Source organism: Alnus glutinosa, chromosome 14, assembly GCF_958979055.1.
Source record: "Alnus glutinosa chromosome 14, dhAlnGlut1.1, whole genome shotgun sequence".
Lineage (NCBI taxonomy): Eukaryota > Viridiplantae > Streptophyta > Magnoliopsida > Fagales > Betulaceae > Alnus > Alnus glutinosa.
Genome location: NC_084899.1, coordinates 12,157,781 through 12,179,002, shown reverse-complemented (window position 1 = coordinate 12,179,002; position 21,222 = coordinate 12,157,781). Strand labels below are relative to the sequence as shown.

Here is a 21,222-nt window from a genome sequence, read left to right as displayed (position 1 = left end):
AAAATATTATAAGTGTATTATGCTTGTGTATTGAATCTTCTTTAGTGATTGGTTTCCGGAGTTTAGTTGTACTGAAGTAGTTTTACCTTGGATGAGTTAATCAAAAGGTTTTCGCATCGTCAACAAAAATTCTTGTGTTTTGTGTGATGAGTTTTCTTTGTGGATTGTTTTACTGGCAGAATTCTCTCTATTTTTATGCATAATTGTGTGTTTGTCTTGAGGTCAAAACCCGTTCTTTCAAATTGATTCCCTAAATACGCATGTAGGATGCACCCGGGTTAACGCGGGCTTAAGGTGCGGACCACGTGGGCTTACCAGCTCCTAACCCAACAATTACAATTCTACAAAAACATTACAAATATTACAAAATTCCGTCTATAATCATAAAATCAAAAGAAGAACGCTGCAGTAAAGGAATTAAAAAAGCATATCACCAGTGTAACAAATAAGGTTGGGAGCCCATTTCATACGTGCTTTTTCCCTTTTGACTTCACTGTGGTTTCTTACTTCAATTTGAATATCAAACTCATCTACATCTTGTTAAGACAACATCTCAAAATTCTCAACATACAAGGACTCTGGTACTGGACTTTGCTGTCTTAATAATATTTCTATCTGCAGAACTATGGCTAAACAGCAGCTTCTCGTTTCCTTATTTCTTTTCATTGATATTATGATAATTTGGTGGAAGTTTTCATACTCATCATGGTACCTTAATCAGAAATTATTTTTCAGTAGTGCCTAGAAGTAAAGGATCCCAAAGAGAAGCTGTTACAGAGCATTATTGAATGCTTTTCCACAGCCATGGAAACAAAACAAAACCAGCATTCAAATAAAAACTTGTTACAAAGTGAGTTGGGTTAGCTATATTTGCTCCATGCATAGAACAACATAACACAGAAATGATTAAGAATTTACAGTCGTGGATGATGAGGGCATCAACATCTCACTTATGGCGTTGCTTGTTTCATCATATGATGTTTGTTGGTTCAGAAGCCAGGAAGACTGGTGAATCTACCATTCCATGGATATCTAGAATATCAAACTCGCACCCGTTTGACGTCATTTTCAGGGACACTTGCATCACTCCCATTACGCCGGACTGAAACAGCTGTTTGCCCTGGGAGCTGCAAAAGCAAAGGCAATATATATATGGACTTTCCACAATAGAAATGAGCGAAAGAGAGAGAGAGAGAGAAGATGCCCATTTCTTGCTTTCTCTGGAGTGAAGGCATCAATGAAGGTGGTGAAAACATTTTCTTTTTTCTTTTTTTTTTAAAAAAAAGTAGGGTGGTAAAAACATTCTTGCAAACAAAAATATTTGGAAACTCTTGAAAAGAGTTTTGCTGTCAAAATATTTTCAAAACTACAGGGTGTAATGTTAGATTTTCTGGTTACTTTTCTTTTTGTTAACCTTTCATAGGGAATCAGAAAATCTTGTCTTCAATCTTAGAAACTCATAAGTTTTTTGAGTCTTTCGCAAAGCTATGCTTGTCATTGCTCAAATTTTAGTGGGGTCAAATGTCCACTACAGAAAGTAACAAACTTTGATATTAAAAATTTATACTGGAACAAAATCTTACATTTTCACCGGGAACAACTGTGTATCGCTCTGATGGTGAGACCCAGGTTTTGCCTATCCAAGGAAACATTCAAAATAACATCCAAAAATTAAGAAAAAGATTTTTCAGATACTAACCAAAAAAGAAAAGTACTTAGGGTGAATAACCTGACGATGGATCAAACTTGGAGGATTCTATCTGTTGCCCACTAGATCCATCAACACTCAAAGCCTCTATGATCTTTGGAATGTTCCTGTAGATTACATGAGACACAAACATCATCAATTTGAGAATTTAGTACAGAGATGTCAAGAATTTTTTAAGTAGACTTATTTCTCAGTTTCACAAACAGAACGGTAATAAACCATAGCTGGCAGTAGGACGAAGAAATCTAATTGAAATTAAATGAACCCGGCTTACTGAAGTCACTTATATTAGACATGAGATTACGTTCTATTACAAGTGAGAGAGTTCTCAAAGAAATGAAGTTCTTCATACAGGGTGAAATTCTACCAGACTTTTGGCAGGATTCTATATTCACAAGCAAGGACCAAAAGAATACCTAAGTTTTTAGTCATCAGGTCACAATTAACAAAGGTTTACCCGTTTGATTAATGCTGTCAATTCTTAATAGGAATCATCTCACCAGTAGAGTAATAAGTACTATAAAGATGAGACGCACCGTATTATAGGCAGTACATAATATTCCAATCAATGGAGATTTGGATAGTATAATAATATTACTAGGATTTAAAAAGGGTTGGCAAGATATCCAGGTTTGAATTTGAATTTTTCCTTATCAAGTATAACATTGTATCCAATATAAAACAGACATGGCTTTGATGTAAGCATCAAACCATATCAATAAAACCTTTTTATTCAAAAATCATGCATGGTATCAAAGCAGGTCGAGTAACACCTATAAGTAGTCTTCCATAGCCTTTCAGTTCCCAGCAGGAAGCATAGAGCCACCCGTCTTGTTAAAACCCTTCTTTTACCTTACGTTATTAATTTATTAGTTGTCATTTATTTCATGCTCCTAGCATCTTTTCTTTCAGATATCTAAGTTCGCCCAACAATAGTGGTTGGATCCTTCAATAGTCTTAGTGAAAGCAATTTCAGCGGCAGATCCTCAATTGTTTTAGATCTCTAAGTCCACCCAATTGTGCAGCCGGATCCTGATTTTGCTTATCAATCTTTTTGTTAGAATATAAATTAAATAATTAAATTAATCCCTTCCTATTAGCTTAAGCTTTTGGGACAAACGATAATTTAACATTGGTATCAGAGCAAATGTCCTGAGTTCGAACCATGTTGGAGAGTTTGAGCTCACACGTGAGGGGGAGTGTTAGAATATAAATTAAATAATTCAATTCATCCCTTCCTATCAATTTAAGCTTTTGAGACAAATAATGATTTAACACTTTCTTCTTTTTAAATTTCCAAAGAGTTAGATTTCCAACGGTTAGGCTCTCTTCTTTCTCTCAATCTTCAAGCCCACTCTCTTTCCAAAAGCTAGGTTGCAGTGATACCCTTTTCTCCTCTTACTTAAAATTGCACACCCTCTCTTTTATTTCCAAGAGCTAGGTTTCCAGCAGAGAGACCTTCTGCACTTGCTCACTCTTTTAAGTTGTCTTTTTGTTACTCGTCCCTAAGTTCACCAATTGCAGCAGTATCCTTCAAGCCTTTAGATCTCTAAGACCACTTAACCTAATACAGCCGAATTATCCAATTGTTTTGTTCTCTTTGCTCTGATTTTCCAGCATAGCCCAATCCTCAACACATCATCACCATCGGATCCTCACAGATCATCTACAGTAGTAGATCTTCCTCAATGTTAGTGGCATTGTGTAAAATATTCCCATCACCAACATTATTATGATAGCAATTGACAGTGAATACTTCTGGCTACCATATATTTCATAGAAAAAACATGATAATTTTCCTAAATTACCATCTACTTGAAGGGGCATGATAGAGTATATACTTATTGGGCGACTTGCTGTAAATAACAACTGGTGTATCATATCTCAATCAATGGAGATTTAGTTAGTAGGATAATATATATCTAGGATTTAATTAGGGTTGTGTGATATCACCTCCACAGTTATCAATAAGTTTGAAGTTTGAATTTGAATGTTTCCTTAACAGGTACATTGTAACCTATATTGCATTCAATGTAAGCATCCAAGCAAGTCAATAAAATCTTTCTATTAAAAAATGTAAAACTCTAAAAGGATACAATTATGCACAACAGTTATCAGAAAAGCAGACATACAACCTATGCTATTATTACAAAAAAAAAAAAATTGATCTTACATGCCTGGGAGTCGGCTGGGACAACAATCTAGCACTAAAGTCTAAAGGGCTCCGCATAGCATGTAATCACATATAAACCAATGGACAAAGCAAGTTTTTTAATGGACTTACAGAATTATTAGATCAACCTACATAAATATTAACTCTTAAAACAAAGGCAGCACTATGTTGCAAAGATATTTGACAGGGATTATTCACCAGCTACGGCCCAAATGCTTGGTGCGGAAACCAGATATTATAGTTGCTGCCTTTGTCTCTTCTCCCCTTTGTCTTCTTTCTCTTCTTCCTGCTTGCTCTTCTCTTTCTTCTCTCTCTTTCCTGTTTCTTCTTCTCCCTTCTATTTTATTTTTAATTTCTATAGCTGTGTTGCATCAGTGCTCTTCCTTTGTTTCACTTCTCAGTTGTTTCTTATCCTTTTTCACCTCATCATATTTCCAAGAAAAATCTTTCTTTATAGTAACACTTCTTTCTGCCTTTATTTCGTCCTCATAAAAAAATAATATAATTCTCTTAAGAAAGAAACACTATATTTGATAATTTAGGAACTTAAGCTTTTTGCCCAAAATTAAAGAAATTATGACTTAGCAATCCTGTCTAAAAACAAGAAAGAATCCAAATCATGTTCTGCCCTTGTGCACAGCTTACAAAGTAATGATACCATTTCTAGAAAAAGTGCAAATAGAATAACAATCAGAATGCATGCACGTCCAGATATCGATTCAGATCTAAATGGTATTACCGGTCAACTGTCTCCCCATGCCCAAGCTGTCCATTGGTACCTCTTCCCCAAGAAAATACATTTTGCCTTTCAGTAACAGCAAGTGTGTGCCTCCATCCACAAGAGATTTGAATTACTTTCTGCCAAGTGCCCAATAAAATACGCACACATAATTGAATAATAAGACTAAAAAAAATAGAATAATAATTCAAACTGGGAGGGCCCAGGGGGGTGCAACTGACTCAGACAAGAAATATCAATGCCATGGCCTATCTTAACCAATTTTGGGAGCTATAGTAAAAAGAACGTGCCTGCTCTTGGGGAAATTTAACTTGTACAGGAGAGCAATGATCGACATTGTTGCCAACGCCAACCTGTCCAAACTGAATATAGAAGAGATAAAGGTATAAAAACAACCAAAAGGTTTTGGACACAATAAATTAGCTAATGCAGATGAAGTGCAAATATATTGAATTAAACGGGGTATAAGTTAAAAAAAAATTGGACAAATAAGAGAGTTATCAAGTTTCCGTGACAGAAACATTTGGTAACAATATTGTAACCATGTCAAACAAACATGAGACGGGTAAGGATATGGCCATTGACACTCTAAATGGTAGAAATGACTACCCAAAATATTGACATTTTCTTCTCATCCATTACATTTTTGGGGCCCACATTTTACTAAGCTATTAAATATTCACGAATAAAGGCACTTAACAAAATATTTTAGAGCGAAAAACTAAGGAAATAGATTGCTAACCTTATTCCAACCCCAGCCGTAAAGTTTTCCATCAGATGTAAGTGCCATAGTATGCCTCCAACCACCTGATATCTGAAAAGCGACAATCAAAGAAAAGTTCAAACAAAATGGATTTAAAAGCACAACAATTAAGTCCATCATATCTAACTCAACATGTTCCTTATCAAACATACTCACAAAATTATCAAATAGAATTGAACATTTTCCCATGATACAACCTAGCACTAAAAGTGATTTTTTTTTTCCCAGTATATATATATAAATAAAGAACTTCAGTCATGTTCAGACATAGAATGCAGATGCACAAGCACAAGCACATTCGCATGCAATCGTGCACACACAAACAAACACATACACATGCATAGAGCTCATTGCATCAGTTATATTTTATTTTCTCCATTGGGCAAAGAAAATGACAGGGTTGTTGCTTTATAAGTTCTTTACTATCCTCGGCAATATGAAAAACAAAGGCGCACTTAAAGACATTTTGTTTGCCATTTCTATGAATTAAGCATGGTTCACAATTCGACCACAATCTTGCTAGTTGGATATTTCTTCCTTACCACTTAGATTTAGAGTTAGGTGAAGGATGCTTAACACTGCCTCCGATCTTTTTGTTTATTCTAAGGTTTAACTGTGTTCAGGTTTCTCTCTATTTATTCATCCTCAATTTTGAGATTGATGCCCCTAGGTTCTGGTTACAGTAATAAATGGATCATGTGGGATCAAGGTAAGCCTCTAAGTTCAAATCTTACAAATTGAAACAGAAAGAAAAAAAAGTATTGACATTGATAACAGAAGTTATCCGTAATCATTACTGCGCTTACAGTTGTACTCCTACACATAATGATACAGAAATTTTGTCAATTAGTTTACCAGCTCTGACTCATTCTGAAAATTGAAGAACTGGCTGAAAATAAAATCTTGTTTAAGCATACCAACAAATGTGAGTATTTTCAACAGAGTTTAGCATTCTCCGAAGAAAAAAAAAATTAAAGGAAAAAGAAAAAGGAACTCCCCTCAAATACTTTTAATTCCAGTATTTACTAAGGTTGAAATAGATTATAGACATGATAACTTGCGTAAGAGGAATGTAATAGTAATGGAGTGGTGCTGTTTATGCAAGAAGAGTGGGGAGTCTATAGATCACTTGTTGCTTCATTGCGAGGTCGCCCAGGCTCTTTGAAGCTACATTCTTATTTTATTTGGGGTTGAGTGGGTTATGCCACGAATGGTGTTGAAGTTGTTAAAGAGTTGGGGAGCGGCAATGGGGAGTGGTCAAGCTATAGAGGCTTGGCGTTTAGCTCCTTTGTGCTTGCTTTAGTGTATTTGAAGGGAGCGGAATGCTCGTCTGTTTGAAGATGTAGAGACATCTATGGTGGAGCTTCGGAAGCGGCTGATCGATACTTTATATTTTTGGATAGCGCCACACCATAGTTTGAGTGTATTTACTTTTGTAGATTTCTTAAATTTATTTTCTGTTCGACCCTGTTAGGGGCTCTCTTGTATACTTCCCGTGTATAAGGGTTGCGCCCCTCTGCGCTTTTTAATAAATTGCTATTACTTATCAAAAATAAATAAATAAATAAATTATAGACATATGGTCATCCGATGTCTCGATTTGCAAAACCTATAGTGTCTTTTGCTTGTGTAAGCAACTAATAGATTCTTGTGCAAACTACATAATCTACAGCAAGAGTTTTGTTACTTTAATCCAGGGCCTTCTTCCTCAGACCACTTAGGCCTAGCCCTCCAAACCACCTTGCTCCCTCCATGACCCTCTCTCTCACACACACATACATATGCATAATGCTTGTCCTACAATGTCATTCTATAGATCGGCACTGCTAATATTTCAAATCACAACAATGACTCGAATTCAGCCAAAGTTGGTTCTTGAACAAACAAAACCAAACCTACATCATCTGCATATACAAGAAGAAAATAAAGGGAGAAGTATTCAGAGAGGTTTAGATACAAATTTACATACAAGCAAAGAAAGAGTGAAGTGCAAGCCAAGCTGCGGTAACAAATTGTTCTGAGCAGAGAGATTGTTCAATTAACTAGATTCAATTTGACAAAAACAATTCAGTTACATTTGGCAGCAGCATGACATATTTTAATATGAAGGATAATTCTATTGAATTGTACACTTAATATATAGAGGACAACTTGACTCGTTAAAAATTGACTAAAAGAGAGATTATGTCTCATAGAACTTCTGTTGATAATTATCAATAATATATAATTTGTTGCCAAGGCAATGGAGGCCACGAAACAACCTGAATCTCAAAACTAGCATTCCAACCTAGAAAGTTGTAGGATATCATAAAATATAATTAAGACACCATTACCAGCACGATTGGTATAAGAGATCACCTGAGAGAAATAATTGTCACACAAGGTCTCTAGCTTGTGGGGAACAAGGTGGTCTTCAAAATCCCCGTGTCCTAGTTGACCATATTTGCTCCATCCATAAGTGTATAATCCACCAGAAGAGGAAACAGATATTGTATGTCGCCATCCACAAGCTACCATAACCATCTTCTCACCCTATAAATTTATTTAACAGCAAATTGATCTTAAAAATAAATCTGAAAGGTGAAGGGAAAAAGGGGAGGGGGGGGGGGGGGGGGTGGGGAGTACTAATGAGAATGAGATTTTAAGACCAGATACAAGCTGCTTTGCAGTTTGTGCAACATACAAAAACATATCTTATTATGGACAGTGAAGAACAATGATCGAATTACAACACTACCATATAAACAGTCTCTATCTGTGGAAAAGACAGTGCACTGCATCTGCAGTAGAGTTCACAAGTACAATTTACAATTTGATATAGCTCTGCCTCTACAGACCTTCCATTCAAAGTGTGGCTTCTGATCCGAGCATGAAACACAGTGCGTTACCAGTAACTTGACGTAATCATCTTGGTCACAGAGCTGCTAACCAGTAAATAGGGTGCAGTTTCTGGTTTCTAGCAGCAGCAAGGAAAACTGACTAGCATACCATGTGTTTCACTCAGCAATAAATCTATATATGGGCTGTAATGACCAAGATTTTAAAGCAGGTAGCATTCAATTCGCACAACATGCCTATAACTCAATCGATTTTATCCAAAGTTTGCAAAATATTAGCCATGCCTTAATCAGGTACCTGAACTAGTCTTACATTTAGAGACAATTAGATGAGAACCTTTACTTGAGTATTCAGTCAAGCTTTCTGTTTTAATAGAACTTTATATAGTTCTTGATTTGAAGTTCAAAAATTTGATAATTAATTTGTAGTGCAACTATTTTAAATTATTTGGGTCCAAAACAATTGATATAATAGTGAAGTTTCTTTAATTTTCTGGAAGACAAATACATTCATGAAATCTGATTATTTCATATTTAGGGGAGGGGTACAAGAAACCAAAAAAAAAAAAAAAAAAAATCCAAAGCCTTCTAGAAAACCAAGACAAGAAGCCAATGGAGCACCATGAAAAACCATAGTAAAATGAACCATGATTTAAAGACAAAATGACAAAAAGCTAGCAAACTAGTAAGTCAACTATACCCCCCAAGCCTTAACATCCACAGATATATTCTCTCTTTCCACAAAGACAGCAAGGGTGCAAATCAAATTTGCTGCAGCAACTGCCCCAAACTCTAATCAACTTTCTGCCACCTCTCATCTATGAAAGGTCAAAGTGATGGACCAAACACCAGTATAGAAAGGCCGATATAGCCCAAATGGACAAATAACAGACTGAGTCATTCTCTAAGTCACAGAGAACACATTTCTGTGTGATCATCCAACTGCATGCTATGAAGTATTCTATGGTCAACTATATCCAGCAATATTGGTGAAACCCAACCAAAAAAAAGGGAAAAGAAAATCCACCTTCTAAGGAATGGATATATCCAAACGAAATTTGCTACGAATACTTCCTCCTGATGACGCATGAAACAAAACAAGCTCTGACTGCAAAGACTCCATACTGACCCCACACCCATCTTCATCCCCACAACTGGCACCAACCTAGGACTACTAAGATGCCTAACAGTCTGTTCAAGACCCCATTTCCCAATCTAAGATTTTTATGAAACAAGGACAACCACAACCAGAACATTCACATTTTCCCTCCATAAGATAACTCTAGTCTCCTTTGTGCAGTGGCGGGGCCAGAATTCTTCAGTTGGGGGGGATCTTTGGGAAGCAGACTTGGGAGGTGTTATGTGGCAAAGGCCATACAGCACACGAGAAGGAGAAGAAGGGATGATGTTTATCAGGTTCTGCAGCATAGTTACGTGCAACTGAAGAACTCATGGAGTCAAGTAATGTTCTTAGCATAGGACTTAGTAGAATAAGAGGATTATCCTCATTAGTTTATCTTTATCAGAAATTGTTTGGGTTATCTTTATCAGTATTTGCTGTGGGTTCTATCTTTTGTCAGTGCACTATCCTCATCTTTGCATTGTAAGGGGGTAGCTCATTTCTCCAAACTGTTACAGTTTGTTTAGGAGGTCCAGGGTGCCTCAAACGACCCTACCACAATCACCATCACCATATATCACTTATCAACCATGGGTAAACTTAGGAAGAAAGACTCAGCTGCTTTGCCCATCCAACATCCCATTACTTGATCCCAAACCCAGGCCCGTAACAATTTGGTATCAAGGCCATGTTCAGCCATGACAGACCACCCTTTGGGGCGGCTAGAAGAGGTGGGATCCTTGAGTACTGGTCAGCAGGATCTGAAGAAGGAGATGCATGCAGGTCAAGAGAGGATGATCAAGCAGATGGAGATGTTTGTAGCCATGAGCAATCGATTTGTAAACTTGATGGCAGGAGTAGGAGGTTCTAGCGGTGGGGTTTTGGAGAAACCACTTCATCACGAAACAAAAATGGGAAAGGACCTGCTTCACGCATGGAGAATAACAATTTAGCCGTACCAAAGCTCTAAACTTGATTTCCCTCAGCATAATGGAGAAGATGACCCAACCAGCTATGTGTGAAGAGTTGAGCAATTTTTTTGAGTTTCAAAATACAGCAGAGGAAGAGAAACTCCCCTTAGCTGCATACTACCTCAAGGGCAACACCCAACTATGGTATCAGCTTTTCCAAGGGGAGGTGAGAGAAGTCTCTTGGGAAGCCTTGAAGGAAGGCCTCCATGCACGATATGGCCTTACTCTCTTTGAAGACTTTTTTGGGGACTAGTCAAAATTGGAGCAGGTGGGTTCGGTGAGAGACTATCAGGTGAAATTCGAGAGGCTTTTGAGCCGAGTAGGATGGTTAGCACCTGAACACCAGATTGCATGTTTTGTCAGTGGCCTTAAAAGGAGGACATACGCACGGACGTGCAAGCTGCTCAACCAACTAGCCTCTCTGCAGTTATGGATTTAGAGAGATTGTGTAAGGCTAGACAGCAAGCGCAACATCGACTCCCCATGGATGAATCCCGTAACTCACCCAACTGATGCAGGAGGATCCGAGTCAAACGATGTTGAGCTGTCAGATTGCACATTGATGGCGCTGAGTTACCTGGTGTTAAGGATACAACCCTAGTCGCCGAACCCTCTACAGAAACCCTAGCCGCTACTACAGCTCACAAACAAACCCTAGAGCCGTTAGGAAGATTTCCTAAATTAGACAACCAATTATCTCCTCCATATCTCTCATTAACTCCACCTCAGCCAACGGCTATATTGCCTATGAGGACATGATACTTATTCCTTATTTAAACCCTTGTAATTATAGAATAGAATAACTACTGTATAATATGCCATATATACATGGCAGCCTGTAACTCTATATATATTGCATCAATATCAATAAACATTATTCAGCGCCTAAAGCTTTTACCCTAATTCTGTATTTAGTTTACATGGTATCAGAGCCTACCAATAGCCAACGCTTTCCCATGGCCAACACAAATACTGCTGAAACCAATTTTCTGCCCAATGTTACTCAACTCGGCAGCATCAAACTGGAAGGTCCTAACTACCTAGGCTGGGTTGCTCAGTTTCAACCAATCCTATGTGGTTATGATCTCCAAGGCCTACTCGATGGAACCGATCCCTGTCCGCCCAGAACCGTCGCCAATACCACTGGTGACGCTCAGATTCCGAACCCAGCCTATGTTACATGGCTGAGACGAGACCAACAGCTCCTGAGTCTCATCATATGCTCTTTAGCACCTTCTCTTGTGCCCTCGATGTACGGTTTGAACACATCGAGGCTTGCATGGACCTCTCTGTCCACACGGTTTGCTGGTCAATCTAAATCACGCATCTCCCATCTCAAGCGTCAGTTGCAAAGCTTGCAGCAGGGGACTAAGTCGTGCACCGAATATCTCAATCAAGCCAAGTCGTGGGCTGATGAACTTTCCGCTGTCGGTAAACCCGTCGACGATGATGATCTTATTTCCTACATTATTAACGGTATCAACCCTACTTTTAACCCTTTTGTTACTGCCTTCTCCCTACGTGATCGAGAAACCACATTCCATGACTTTCAATCCGAGTTGCTAAGCCATGAAATACTACTCCAGAATCAACAACAAGCCTTAACCCCTGAAACTGGATCCTTTGCACTCCATGCACACCGCTCCAAACCATCCTACAGCAACAATCCGAGCCTCAGAAAAACTCAATTTCCCAAACCATCTGGTCAATATCGTCACTCTTCACCCCATAATCGTTTCTCCCATCCTCCATTCTCCCCTCGACACAATCCTCCCTTTTCTCCCAGATATCAACCCCCTCCTCCTCCACCTCGTCCTACTACTGAGAATCTTATTCCCGTATCCTCTTCCTCTCCACGCCAATACTCCCCCTGCCAGATATGTGGAAGAACAAGCCACCGTGCGTTGGACTGCTACCATCGCATGGATTATGCATACCAAGGGCGCCATCCCCCAGTGCAGCTCGCTGCCATGACAGCACAAGCCAATGAAGAATTTGTCACTCAAGACTGGCTAGCCGACTCTGGAGCCAACACGCACGTCACTGCAGAATCCTCCAATCTCACCAATGCTCAGCCCTTTGATGGATCCGACACTGTTGGTGTAGGAAATGGCGCAGGTTTGCATATTCAAAACATTGGTTCTTCCTTAGTTAATTCCCCTACATCTACTTCTCACAATTTTCTCCTTAAAAATATCTTACACTGCCCTACTGCTTCAGCCAACTTACTATCTATTAATAAATTTTGCAAAGATAATAAATGTTGGTTTGCTCTTACTGATGTTGACTTTACTGTGAAGGACAACTTGACAGGAACAATTCTACTCCACGGTCCCAGTGAAAATGGGCTCTACCCCATTCCTTTGAATCATCACTCCTCCAATAAATGCAGTGGGTTCACTGCCTTCCTTGGTGTCAAAACCAATGACATGGTTTGGCACCAACGGTTGGGCCATCCCTCTACTTCAGTTTTTCAGTATCTCCTTCGTCATCATCATCTTCCTCTCCTTGGTCCAGTCAGTACCCCCTCAGTGTGCGAGTCCTGCCAACTTGGCAAGTCCAAGCAGTTACCTTATTCAGCAGCCACCAGGGGGTCTACTCAGCCTTTAGAAGTCATTCACTCGGATGTTTGGACCTCCCCAGTTCCTTCTTTGAGTGGATGCAAGTTTTACGTCATTTTTGTTGATGAATTCAGTCGTTTTTCATGGTTGTACCCCTTACTTAATAAAAGTGATGTTCTTACTTGTTTTATCAAATTCAAATTGCTTGTTGAAAATTTATTTGACACCAAAATTAAGTATTTTCAATCCGATAATGGTGGAGAATACACCTCCACTGCCTTCAAACAATTTCTAAGTAACAATGGCATTTTTCATCGCCTCACATGCCCCCACACATCTCAACAGAATGGCGTTGCTGAGAGAAAGCACCGCCACATCGTCGAAACTGGTTTAACTCTCCTTGCCCAGTCCGGTCTCCCTGCCAAGTACTGGGTCGATTCTTTCCTCACTTCAGTCTTCCTTATTAACAGACTACCCACCACAGTCCTTCAAAACCAGTCTCCCTTCTCCACTCTTTTCAAGAAGGAACCCGATTACACACTTCTCCGAAGCTTTGGATGCCTATGTTATCCACTCCTTCGCCCGTATGCCTCCCACAAACTTACTTATCGAAGCAAACCTTGCATCTTCCTTGGCTATGGAGCCAACCAACGCGGCTACCGTTGCCTTGAACCCCAATCCCAAAAAGTATACCTCTCCCGCAATGTTGTGTTCGATGAATCAAAATTCCCCTCTAAGAGTTCAACTCTCCCATCCGGTTCCTGCACAATCACTACACCTCCAGCAACTCCGATCCTCTTTCAACCTGCCCAACTATCCACCCACCTGCCCTCAACTCCTTCCTCACAACCTCCCATTTCCCCCTCCACTCATTCCCCAACCCTTGACTCCACTCCATCATCCCCCATCTCTCCCCCTATCCCTCCTTCCCTACCCGCCCCTCCCAACCCTCTCTCCCCTATTCAACCCAGCCCTGTCTCCATTCCCTCCCCTAACCCTGCTCCCCTTCTCGTTCCAAGTAACCGTCCCGTCACTCATTCCCTTACTGGCTCCTCCAAACCCAGATCATTCCCTGGCTTCACCTCCTTCCTCAGCAGACACCCCTTCGTTACACTCACATCTGTCATTCTTCCACCCGCACCATCTTCATATAAGCAGGCAGCCTCTAAACCCGAATGGGCTACTGCTATGACTACTGAATTTCAAGCTCTCTTACACAATGACACTTGGTCCTTATGTCCTCGTCCTTTGCACCAAAATGTTGTTCGCAACAAATGGGTGTTTAAAATTAAACAGAATCCGGACGGCACTGTCGAACGCTACAAAGCTCGCCTCGTCGCCAAAGGCTTTGACCAACTTTGCGGTATTGATTATCATGACACCTTCAGTCCCGTCATTAAACCCGCCACCATTCGTCTACTCTTAGTCTTAGCCATTACCTTCAACTGGACCCTCAAACAGCTCGATGTCTCCAACGCCTTCCTCCATGGATTACTTGATGAAGATGTGTACATGGAGCAACCACAAGGTTTTGTGGACCCTGCCTTCCCCCATCATGTATGCAAATTGTGCAAGGCTTTATATGGCCTTAAACAGGCTCCTCGGGCCTGGTTCACCCGTCTCAACTTTACTCGATCTTGGTTTCTCTAGCTCACAAGTCGATCCTTCCCTATTTTTATATCACTCTAACAGTTCTCACATTTTCCTTTTAGTGTATGTGGATGATATTATTATTACAGGTAACAATCCGGTCACCATTCAGTCCATCATCACCAAGCTCAAAGCTGCCTTTGCTATCAAAGATCTCGGCTCACTCTCCTACTTCCTTGGAATCCAGACTACCCGCGACTCCTCTGGGTTACACCTACGGCAATCCAAATACATCCAGGACGTTCTCATCCGTGCCAGCATGCTTGACTCCAAGCCTTATCGCACCCCCTACACATCCGGCTCCAAAATGTCCAAGTTTGATGGAGACGCCCTTCCCAATCCTTCTGAATATCGCCAAATCGTTGGAGCTCTCCAATATGCCACCCTCACTCGTCCAGACATCGCCTACTCTGTCAACCAACTGTGCCAGCATATGCACAGCCCCACATCCACTCACTGGACTGCAGCTAAAAGGGTGCTTCGGTATCTCAAAGGCACCATTGATTTCGGCCTTCACTACACCCCAGGCTCCCTCCACCTAACCGGATTCTGTGACTCTGACTGGGCTGGTAACCCTGACGACCGCCGCTCCACCACTGGCTTTGGCATCTTCCTCGGCTCCAACCTCATCTCATGGTCCGCCAAAAAGCAACACATCGTCTCCCGATCCAGCACAGAGGCCGAATACCGTGCAATGGCCCTTGCCACCTCAGACCTTTACTGGCTCCGTATGCTATTCCGAGAACTGCAGGTTTCACTTCCGTCTCCACCAACTCTTTGGTGTGACAATTCCGGAGCACTATCCTTAGCCTCCAATCCGGTTTCCCACGCCCGCACCAAACATATTGAAGTTGACATCCATTTCATACGGGAAAAAGTAACCAACCGAGACATCCAACTTCGATACATCCCCACACTTGATCAAGTAGCTGACATCTTCACCAAAGGCCTCAATGCTGATCGGTTCTGCTGCTTGCGTACCAAACTTCCGGTCGTTCCTCCCATCAGTTTGCGGGGGGGTGTTAAGGATACAACCCTAGTCGCCGAACCCTCTACAGAAACCCTAGCCGCTACTACAGCTCACAAACAAACCCTAGAGCCGTTAGGAAGATTTCCTAAATTAGACAACCAATTATCTCCTCCATATCTCTCATTAACTCCACCTCAGCCAACGGCTATATTGCCTATGAGGACATGATACTTATTCCTTATTTAAACCCTTGTAATTATAGAATAGAATAACTACTGTATAATATGCCATATATACATGGCAGCCTGTAACTCTATATATACTGCATCAATATCAATAAACATTATTCAGCGCCTAAAGCTTTTACCCTAATTCTGTATTTAGTTTACACCTGGAACAGGCATATCAGCGCAAAATTGGCAAGAAATCGTAATCTAGCCTAATTGGGGCAATTTCCGAGTGCGCTGTAGTAATTTGGCCATAACTTTGGCTACGAGTATCCGATTAGCGCATATGACCCCAATTCGGAAAGTTCTCTTCAGCGCGCACGTCGTGGCCACCCAGCTACGCTCGGTGCGCCTTGTTTCGAGCCCAAAATCCGCTGTTTTCCTTTCCAAAACCCTAATTTTAGATATTTTTTACCATTTATGGTAATTTTACATTTATTGTTTAGGAAGTGATTCTGAGCCCGATTTGGGCCAAATTTTCGGCAGACTACTTATTTTATTCCGTATTTCGTTTTATTAGGGTTTTCGGGATTTTTCTATTTTTGGTAAAATTCTGCTAAAGACCTAATTTTCAGATATATAAGCCCGGCTTGTGGGCGTTTTTCCAACGGTTGTTGTTTATTGAAAATTTTATCGAATTCAGAGTTTCTCTCTGTTTTTGGGGTGAATTTTCTATTTTCTTCCTTGCAAACCACTTGTTGATTAGCCTGTAGAATAATCGCTATTTTGTCCAGCGTCACCAACTCACCACCCATTCCTTCTCCGTCATGACATGGGCAAGAACACCTGCGATACGGAAGCTTACTCCTGAGGAGATGAAGGATCGAAGTGAAAGAAGATTGTGGTTTAACTGTGATGAGAAGTTTAGGCCGGGCCATTGGTGTGCTAAGCTATTCTGGTTGGAGGCATGCGGTGATGATGAGGAACCTGTGGAAGAAGAGGTGCTGACCAACAATGGCCGAGTTTCAATTTTTTTTTCCCACTTTTGCCCTTGAGGAAGGGCAACCCAAAGAAGGGAGGTGTGTTCCGTGGCAAAGGCCATAAAGCAGACGAGAAGGAGGAGGAGGAGGAATGATGTTTATCAGGTTCTGCAGCATGGTCACATGCAACTAAAGAAGTCATAAAGTCAAATAGTAGAATAAGAGGATTATCCTCATTAGTTTATCTTTATCAGTATTGTTGTGGGTTCTATCCTTTGTCAGTGTAGTTCTATCCTCATCTTTGCATTGTAATGTTATTTAACATGATAAGATGATCAATAAACGGGGGTAGCTTATTTCTCCGAACTGTTACAATTTGTTTAGGAGGTCCAGAGTGCCTCGAACGACTCTACCACAATCACCATCACCATATATCACTTATCATCAACCATAGGTAAACTAAGGAAGAAACGCCCAGCTGATTTGCCCATCCAACGTCCCATTACTCAAACCCAAACCCAGGCCCGTAACAACTTCGGGTTTGTGGTCTATTGACTCTGAAACTTTTGCCTGAGAAAAGTGAATGGAATGAATCTCCAAAGAGTGGATCTCAAGAAATGGGAGAGAGAAACTTCTTTGATGTTGCTTAAACGGCGTTGGAGGTGAAGAGACGGAAATGTTGAAGATCTTCCATTTGCGCCTAGGCATGGTAGTCTGTATGATTCTTTGTGCTTCTATGCCCTTTTAAAAAATTCCAATTTAGGTTTGTGTTATAGGTATTTTAAAATTTTTGAAGAGATCAAGGGGTTTATTTAGAATCTTTTGTTGAGAGGGGGGGGAGCAGTTGGGGTTTCAAATTTTTAAAGAGGTAGGAGGGTTTTTCCAAAGCCCCCTCCCTCTCTCCCTCCCTCGCTCCCTCCACCACTGCCTTTGCGGCAGCTGAAATGTACCCAAAACCCATGCCAAATATCATCGCAAAACCCTAGTACCTCTGTCCATGACACCCCACTTTCAAAGCAGAACCTGCTTGAATAATATCTATCAGAAGACCACAGCCATAAGCAGTAGCCCTCAAAACGTCCCACGTATTCCTATCAACAACATAGATAGCTGCAATAATTCTTCTGAAACTCCTCTCATTCATGAATCAACCCAGCCACTTCCTATCAGAGCCACAGACAAAGATCTAATATTCTTCTCTTCACAACCAGAATCTTAAGTCCAACAAACTGTACATATATGGAACTAGTTTGCAAGCGCTCCTACAACTTAGATGATCATATAAACTGTGACCTTTGAAATAGAAATTAGTAATACCATATTTTGTACATACATTAACAGCAGAAACTTTCTCAGGAACCAAGCGATCATTTCTGTCGCCTAAGCCCAAGTTTCCATATCGGCCCCAGCCCCATCCATATAGCTCCCCATCTTCTGCAATAGCTGCAGTATGTTCAGCGCCAGCAGCAACCATTTTGATAGAGACTCCCTAACAAAAGATGTATGAAATTTAGATGCATAAATCCTTTCATGAAAGAGTATGTATGAGAACCTGATTGAAAAATTAGATTCATGTATTTCGTAAGTTGCTTTTGTGTTTGATACTGGATATGTAATGAAAAAATGATATAATAATATTTGGCAATTCTTTATCTTGATAAATTCATTAGTTACTGCTTTTTCTCTTTGATAAGAATATATTGAACTATATCTTAATGTAGAAGAGTATAAGGGGGGGTTGTTATGACTTGAAAAGAAAAGGTCTTGAACATTAAACATTGATAATTAAAAGTGAGGAAGGCGGTATACAGCATCTAATGAATGTCTATTGAAAATAAACAAATGACTCGGAGTACCTGAAATGCTTGAATTTTCTGCGGGACAAGAGAGTCCTCTGTGGTGCCAAGACCAAGTTGACCATTTTGGTTCCGCCCCCAACTTCATTAAAATACAGACAGATAACTCAATAGCAAAGAATTTTCCTAAGAGTAAGAGCTGATATGAACAAGCAATAAATCACAGCTGGAAGCAAGAACACAAAGAAAACGGGCAAACACGTTAGACACAGGATATAAATCAATTGGTATGGTAGCATACTTAATGCTCAACATAGTTCCATTCAATATTAATTTGGTGCAGAAACATTGAATACAGTTAGAACGCTCCAACCAAATTTAAAGGTTGATACCAAGCATTGTGTTCATGAATGTTTATGAATAGGGAATTCAAATTTGATCTCCTTCCATACTTCACAAGCGGCAGCTAGCTCAAGACTCCATTTACCAGCCAAACGAATAATTTCATTACCCTCACATACTTCATTAAGACTTTTTATGGGTTGGGATAGGTGAAGAGCTCAAATTTCACCTAGTTGGCCAGTCCAAGGTTTGCTCTCTGATCTTCGAGGGTTTGGGGTTCGGAACATGACGATTTTCAATCGTGCTATTTTATGGAAATGGTTATGACACTATGTGCATGAGAGAGGAGTATGGTGGAGAGTTGTTGTGGTTGTTAAATAAAACAGTTTGTAGGGTGGGTGGTGTTCCATTGAACCCCATGGGCCATAGGAGTGGGTTTATTTTTTATTTTTTTTTTATAAGAAGATTTTATTAAAAAGTGTAAAGCGACCCTAAGTACACCAGGAGTATACACAGGAACCACCAAAGCTAACCCACAAAAGGAAAAAACCCAAACAAACCCACAAGGATCAACCTTAAAATCCAAAACCCACAAGGAGCACCCAAAACACCCAAAGCCCAAAAAACAGAAGAAGCCCCCATCAAACACCCAAATCTTCCCCGAAAGCACCCCAACCCAACAAAACCCCCAAAACGTACAAGAAAACCTGAACAACCCTCCCAAAAAGACACCTACAACCCAAAATACATATGAAAATCAAGCCCAAAATACAAAGCTAACCCGAAATACAAAGAAAAGCCAAAGCTACAGGAAAGAAAAAAGAAAAAAAAAAAAAAAAGAATAAGAAGATGAAGAAGAAAAGAAAGAAAGAAAGAAAAACATAGGCAATGGTGCATGGAGCCACGCACATCGGTACATTATCGACACAGGGCGAAAATCACCGGAAGGACCACCAGAAGAAGGAAAAATAGCCGGAGAAGTCATTGGAGAGGCATGTGTGTGGAGGAGAGGTCCCAAACGCCGCAAATCTAGGACCCAAACACCCACGGCCACGTGCGTCAGAACGGCGCGGGGCAGCCACCCGCAGCAATGCTGACGGCGGCGAAGAGCCAGACCACAACAGAGAGTCCTTCGGAGAGGCACGTGCACGGCGGGGAGGCCTCAAAACCCGTAGATCTACAACCCAAGAAGCGCATGAACCAAACAGCCACACAACGGCGCAGCGACAACCACAGAAACGATGGCATCGGCAAGGATCGAAACTAGCCGGTGAGGTCACAAGCGGGGCGCGAGTGCGCTGGATAATACCCAACCACTAAGATCTACACCCAACAGAAGAAAACCCCAAAACTAAAAGACCCATGAGAAGAAAAAGAACTTAGAGAACCTAGACCGGAAAGGACCTGGAAGAGGAGGGAGGGACCCTCCCTCACAAGCGAAGCAGAGAAGGCTAAGGGTTTTTCTGAAGAGAGAGAGAGAGAGAGAGAGAGTTCCAAATTTAACATTCACTCCAATTAAAAGGATGGAAGAACATCAGGAGGGGATGGAGGATTTTTCTAGTAATACCAGATTTAAGCTGGGAGACTGCTCCAAAATTAGATTATGGCACGATGTGTAGCGTGGGGAGAAGGCCCTTAAGGAAGTTTTTCCTGATTTATTTAGTAACACCTGAGTGAAGGATGCCTTAGTAGAAATTCATTCAGAGCTTTCTAGTGGTTCCCCTTAGTAAGCTTCATTAAAGCAGCTCACGACTGGAAGGTGGATGTCTTTGCATCGTTCTTCAATTTGTTGTATTCCTATAGAGTGAGACGAGAAGGTGAAGACAAGTTTTAGCGAGTCCCATCAAAAAAGGATGTTCATTGTCAGCTCCTTCTATAGTGTCGTTGTCTGTAATAATCGCATTCCTTTTCTCGGTAAGAGTATTAGGCGGGCCAAGGTTCCTTTGAGAGTGGCTTTTTTGCTTGGTCGCCAGCCCTAGGGAAAATCCTTATACAACCTTAAGAAGTGGCATGTCATTGTGGTCAATAGATGTTGTATGTGCCTAGACCATCTTCAACTCCATTGTGAGGTTGCTTGTGCCTTATGGAATGCTTTTTTCAATCGCTTTGAGTTGTCCTGGGTTATGCTTAGCTGGATAGTTGACTTGTTTGCTTGCTAGTGGACAAGTATTAGTACTCAAAGTGTTGTAGTGTGGAAGATGGTGCCTTCTTGCCTTCTTAGGTGCCTTTTCGAGGGAAGGAATGATCGAATCTTCGAGGACTACGAGAAGACGTTAGAGGAGCTTAAGTCATTTTTCTTTTATTCTCTTTATATTTGGATATCTGCATTTGTAGCTCTATTGGAGATTAATTTTCATGATTTTCTTATTCATTTTTCTCCTTTTAGCTAGGTGCTTTTATTATATACTTTTGTGTACCTGGGTTGCACTTTCAAGAATGTGGATT

At 40.6% G+C, this 21,222-nt stretch overlaps 1 protein-coding gene across 1 annotated transcript in view; it reads right to left on the bottom strand.

The window, feature by feature from the left end:
- Nucleotides 1-709: 709 nt before the first annotated feature.
- Nucleotides 710-21,222, bottom strand: part of LOC133856929 (ultraviolet-B receptor UVR8) — a 45,400-nt gene continuing 24,887 nt past the window's right edge. The window contains exons 4-11 of the mRNA XM_062291986.1: nt 18,496-18,577; nt 17,973-18,128; nt 7,742-7,915; nt 5,363-5,434; nt 4,621-4,982; nt 1,730-1,815; nt 1,584-1,636; nt 710-1,127 (exon numbers count right to left, since the gene is read on the bottom strand). Coding sequence (XP_062147970.1) covers nt 4,869-4,982; nt 5,363-5,434; nt 7,742-7,915; nt 17,973-18,128; nt 18,496-18,577 — 598 coding nt within the window. The 3' untranslated portion in view covers nt 710-1,127; nt 1,584-1,636; nt 1,730-1,815; nt 4,621-4,868. The remainder of the gene's footprint in view (nt 1,128-1,583; nt 1,637-1,729; nt 1,816-4,620; nt 4,983-5,362; nt 5,435-7,741; nt 7,916-17,972; nt 18,129-18,495; nt 18,578-21,222) is intronic.